The 6,000-nt window shown below is 44.4% G+C and overlaps 1 protein-coding gene across 2 annotated transcripts in view; it reads left to right on the plus strand.

Annotated features, from left to right (window-relative positions):
- The window catches only part of appa (amyloid beta (A4) precursor protein a), a 57,554-nt gene extending 51,677 nt beyond the window's left edge, over positions 1–5,877 (plus strand). For both annotated transcript variants that reach the window (XM_079336640.1, XM_079336641.1), the window contains 5 exons: positions 19–118; positions 2,209–2,421; positions 2,531–2,584; positions 3,330–3,421; positions 5,692–5,877. In XM_079336640.1, the coding sequence (XP_079192766.1) occupies positions 19–118; positions 2,209–2,421; positions 2,531–2,584; positions 3,330–3,421; positions 5,692–5,853 (621 nt within the window). In that variant the 3' untranslated portion in view covers positions 5,854–5,877. The remainder of the gene's footprint in view (positions 1–18; positions 119–2,208; positions 2,422–2,530; positions 2,585–3,329; positions 3,422–5,691) is intronic.
- Positions 5,878–6,000: the final 123 nt, after the last annotated feature.

Raw genomic sequence — 6,000 nt, forward strand, 5'->3', positions numbered from 1 at the left:
TGTTTGTGTGTGTAAAAGGTGCTGACCCACCTGCGTGTCATTGAGGAGCGTATGAACCAATCTCTGGGACTTCTCTACAAGGTTCCCGGAGTGGCCGACAACATCCAGGACCAAGTTGGTGAGTTTGTCAGCTTGTGACCGCAGACGGACTTTAAACATTTCTCTGCTCATTTACATCACTCTGATAGACGATGGACGGAAGGTAACAGCTCCTCAAAAGTGAAGCCAAACATGTGGAGCTCCCCCTAGTGTCTGAGTGAAGGATTGGGTATAAGCTCTGACTTCTCCATGTGAAGAGGAGAGGAAATATAACAGTTATTCCGATCTGCTGAGGGACCTTTGATATTTCATCGATAAGCTAAACGTGTGTTTTGGTTAGTTGAAGGGGAGGGACGGCCGATATTTTAACTTCATTTTTGACCAGGGGGAGGAGGCAAAGACGTCCATCTTTGTATACAGTCAATGGTGACTGTAATTATGTATTCCATGTAAGATAGCTTTACAGTAAAAAGTCAGAGGCTTAAAAGCAGAAAGACAAGGATATTGAAGCTGAGAGCAGAAAATAAATATTTGACGATACTTCAAGTACACTTTGTAAAAGTGTGACATGGCCTTCTTGCTCACTGACGTGAGAGATATAAGAAAAGACAAACTATCCTGATTGTGCAACATGTAACAAAAAGATTGACTGCTCTGAATTCCAGCCTCCAAAAAATCCAGCTTTCTTTTTTTTTTTTTTTTCCCCCCCTCATAGATTATAACATGTGAGCCTTTCGGCCTAATTCTTCTGTTCAGAGTCAAATGAGACAGTTTGCAGGAAGATAAACCCCCTCCATCCTGCCCCCGTATTCACTGTGGTGTCTGTGGAGGTTTTTGGGTTTATTGGAGTTGCGTGTGCGTCACCCAGCCATCTGTGTCTCTGTCTCGGAGACTGTCACAGTCTGTGCTGACCGGCGAAACACTCACACGCGGGAACAGACGTGCACCGAAGAAAAAGCACAGTTCAGTCACTGCGAGGTGCCAGCTCTGTGAAGAAGCTGAGCTCAACAACATTTCTTGGAAGCTATCTTTTTCTGAAAAATAAGGTGGATATAGTGTCTGTATACAAAAAGTAGCTTCTGGGTCTGAAAAGTGAAGCCAATGCAGAAGTGTCTTAAACCTGCTTTATTTCAAATAACCAGCAGGGGCGCCTCAACTGGTAGTTAAGTAAAGAATTATCTAGCAATATTGCCCTAATTGTAAGTCTTCTTCTTTTGCAAGTCTGTGTCCCACTTAAAGTAAAAAGACACCTGAGGGTTACCTGTGATAACCTGTTTAATTTTGTACAGTCCAAATATTTCCGTTTCATGCAGATGTGTCAAATAATGCACAGTTTGATGCTGATATCCATGTTTTTATAGTCCACATAATGTTTTTATACAGATGTCAAGTAAAGCATGTCTTCATGCAGATGACACAGTTCTATATTTCACTTAGCAAAGTTAAACCGCACGATTGTCCCCCCCTACTGTCAAAATAAAGCACATGCATGGCTTGATATTATGAAGCATGCTCAGTTTACAAGACGGGCAGACTCGAGAGCGAAAATGAAAAAGGGGACACGTGCAGTCGAGGTTCATTTTGATTCGTGTTAGTCGGATACAGTCTGAAAAGTAATTCTCCAGAATAAAGGATTTCAATGTTGTGTATGGGACGATCACACTCGACTTCAGGGATAAAATGTGCTGAGATCGACATTGTCGCGCCCTCAATGTAAATTTTTATGCAGATGACACCATTCTGTATTCCACATAAAAATGCTGATATGCTAAGGTAAAGCTAGCCAATATTTGAATTCCAAGCTAACTCTGGTTGTGCATACCTCCCCAACTAAGCCACGATTGTGTGAGCTTGTATCTTAGCATTTTCCAACGACGTGATCTTTAATGCTTCCCTTTCTTGTTAAAAAAATTGTAATTTCTTGCTTTAAAATACCAAGATAGCGTTAACAGGAATGCCAAACTTCCAACAATCCCATGGGTTTAATACAGTCTGTGGTTAAACATTCAAAGTAATGACACCATGAGCAAAATAAACTGTGAGAAGCTGTTGGATAATTGACGGGAAACTTTCATCATTTGCTCTTTTCCTTTCTGTCTCTCTGTCGTCTCCTTTCGTCGTCCTCCCTCCTCCTTTCGCACCCCGTCACTTCTCCTCGTGCCGACACAGAGCTCCTGCAGAGGGAGCAGGCGGAGATGGCCCAGCAGCTGGCCAACCTGCAGACGGACGTGAGGATGAGCTACGGGAACGACGCCCTGATGCCCGACCAGGAGCTCGGAGACGGCCAGACCGAGCTGCTGCCTCAGGAGGACACTCTGGGCTTCGGTGGAGTCGGATTCATCCATCCCGAGAGCTTCAACCAGGCCAACACCGAGAACCAGGGTACTGTCTAACGCACTGGACACATGATGCGCTTTAAAGTACAAACATTTAAAGCAATATTCAATTCACATGTGGCTTCTAAAATTACATTTCCCTCTTTATTCTTCAGTTGAGCCAGTTGACTCTCGTCCCAATCTGGACAGAGGCGTTCCCACAAGGCCAGGTAGGTGTTTCTAAAATGTAAGATGTATTAATACAATAATAAATCTTACAGTAGGTTTAAAGTCGATGATGTGGTTGTCATGGTGATCGTTTGGCGGATGGAGGAGCAGAGGGCTTTACTTTGCGTGTACAAGACATTCTGTGGAGGAGAGCAGAGGCCAAGCCAAACAGCAAGTTTGTTTTGGTTTTGTGACGGTGCTCGAGGGCGACACCTACTGGATAGTGGCTGCACACGTCATTTTTTCCGATCTAGCGTCCCAACACTGCAAATTAGCGTCTCTGAGAGTATGTAGTCTACTCCTCCCTCTCCTCGGCACCTGTCTCCTAAAACGGATATTCCTTTGTTCTCAGCTTCCCGTCTTACAGGAGATAAATGTGCTCAGGTTAAGTAAGGCCACCTCTTAAAATACATCACAACATTATTTTTTTTTTTGAAGTAGAGACGAGAAGTAAAGTCAGGACGGTGTTTTTCCACTTCCTTTCAGTCCTTGTTTGCACACAACCAGCTCCACTTGACCTCTGCCGAAGTGCCAGCTGTGGTTGTTAGGAGATGTGTGCTGCTGCGGCTGCAGCTCCTATATGTCCTGTGCTGTATAGGCTGCACGCGTGCTATATTCAATTCACACTGCTGTTAAGCTGTCGGTCCTGCTTGAGTGAGCGAGTTTGATTTCAGGAAATGTGTGCGTGTGCGAGACGAGACAGATCATCTATAATAGATTTAACTCTCCCTCCTTTCCCTCTGCCAGTGACCGGAATGAAGATGGAAGCTATTCCTGAGCTGCGTATGGAGACAGAGGACAGACAGAGCACCGAGTACGAAGTTCACCATCAGAAACTGGTAAACGAACACACCAACACAGACGCACAGATACGCAGGCTGAATGATTTATCCACGCGCAGAAGTTTGAGACAGAGAAGCACCTGCAGGTACGCACTTACAGTCAAGGCCGTGTCTCCACTTTCTCCTCCTGGTGAACTCCCAAGGTTGTCACCATGGAGACGAGTGTCCGTGGCGACGACTGCAATAATGCATGCGTCACGCCAGTCTGCTCTCTCTCTCTCTCTCTCTCTCTCTCTCTGTCTCTCTAACTCGCTGGCATCGGTTTGTGTGTCGTCTCTATCTGCACACATGCTCCTGGTCAGCTATACAGGTTTTTGATCTCGGCGCCCTCAGACTGTAACCTGCATTTGTATATAATCTCACCGCGTATTGTAATTCCAGCACAAAACCCTCTCAATCCACCCTCAATCAAATCCTAATCTGCGTACCTTACTCCTCTCACCTAACGCCTTTAATCTCTTAATCCCTACATTTTATTACTTATCACATTTCTGGCGTTCACAACGAGCGGTTAGTGCGTCCTACTTCGCTTGGCTCCTTAATTCGATGTTCAGTGTAACCCCATCGAGCGTTCCGCAGAGATTAATCTGAAGGAGCCCCGAAAAATTAAGTCCTCCCCCACCACACACACACAAACACACACGCACTACAGCACACGCACACAGCGACGTTTCAACACCAGCAGCGCAGAGATGTCAAGACGTGTTTTTGTTCAATTATCGACAGTTTAAAGTAAGTGTCCGCTGAATGCATCTCTGCTGGCGTCATCAAAGGTGCAAACATCCGGAGTTGTTTTTCTGCCTTCACAGGACGCCGTTTACTTTGTTTATTTTTGTTCCAAAGCGACATCATCCGTGACAGAGAGGCCGAAGCCTTCATTTTTTGTTTTTTTCTATATCTTTTCAAGTACACTAGTCTACACAAGTCTATATCTATATTTTTTATCCACGTGTCCTAGTATTGTTGAGCTGACTCACGCTGCATCAGTCTGTGTTTGATAAATCACACGACGGCCACAGGAAGAAACTCTCCGACAGGAAAAACGTTCCTTCAGTTGGTATGGGGTTTTTTTGGGGGGGTTTTTTTTTGCGAGCTGACACTTTGCTGCGAGCTGCAGCTAAACTTGTCTTGTCAGGTGACACTATTTTTAACGTGACAAAAATTTTAGTAAATGTTAGGTAATGCTGTTACGCAACGCGCTGTGGAAAAAGTAAGCTCCAAAAAACAGGAAGAAGAAATAATGCAAGAGCAACTTTAAATAAGCAAGAAGCTTAAAGGTCACATATTCTCCTCCTCTTCAGTTTAATTACTTCTCAGAGATCCTCAAAACATTTGTGAATAATAATAATGACAATATATTTTATTATTTATTAATGCAGCGCTTTTGTAAATACTTGAAGACGCTTTGACAAAAAACAAGTGTCTGTAGCTTTAAATATGTAGATGAGTTGTCTGACCACACCCCCTCTCTGGAAAGGCTCGGGTGTACTCGGTGCTTTCTCGCTCCATTTCCCATTGTTTGTGAGAGGGGAGGGGGAGTGGCTACTGCCCTTTGTGATGTCATGAAGGGAACATCTCCAAACGATCTGTTTGAGCAGACATTTTCTGAAGAGTGGAGAAGACGGAGAGGATGGACTTTTCTCATCATTGCGGGATCGGACGAGAGACACATGTTAGTGTTATAGAAACATGGTGAAGAGGGTGTTTCATAATGTGATCTTTAAAACATGTAACATAACTGTTGCCATACAAAAATACCTGTCAATTTGTAGAATACAAGAAATGACTTGAGATTAATTTTTTCAATTTGTCAGAAAATGTGCTTAAATTTTGTAAAATGCTGCTACCATGAAAAGGTTAGTACGTAAGAACATGTGTTAAATTAACCAACCGAGCGTCACATCGGCTCTTAAGAGCTGCACGTCATCGCTCACTGTCCTCTCTTCAGCCTCCAATAACAAAAACATTTGTTAAAAAATGTTTGCTGTGCTCGCTCTGCCATTAAAAATTGTAGCATTGATCCCTTTATTGAAGCCATTTTGACAAATGGAATTAGGTTGTTTTTTTTTGCCGTAGCAGCTGTTGGAGGTCAGTGGATTTAAAAAAAGAGATGTGATGAATCGTTTTGAAGCTCTGACTCCTGCTGTGCTAAAAAAAATAAATAAATTAAAGGCGTTACTCAAGCAGCACCACCGCCTCACTTCATCCACACGCTCCACTCTGACGTGTAACCTGGCCGCTGTCGCGTTCCCCCCTCCCCACTCCAGGTCTTCTTTGCAGAGGACGTCGGCTCCAACAAGGGCGCTATCATCGGGCTGATGGTTGGCGGCGTCGTCATAGCGACCGTGATCGTTATCACCCTGGTGATGCTGAGGAAGAAGCAGTACACCTCCATCCACCACGGAGTCATCGAGGTGAGAAACAGCTGACGTGTGTGTGTGTGTGTGTGTGTGTGTGTGTGTGTGTGTGTGTGTGTGTGTGTGTGTGTGTGTGTGTGTGTGTGTGTGTGTGTGTGTGTGTGTGTGTGTGTGTGTGTGTGTGTGTGTGTGTGTGTGTGTGTGTGTGTGTGTGTGTGT

Source organism: Symphodus melops (genome assembly GCF_947650265.1).
Source record: "Symphodus melops genome assembly, chromosome: 23".
NCBI lineage: Eukaryota > Metazoa > Chordata > Actinopteri > Labriformes > Labridae > Symphodus > Symphodus melops.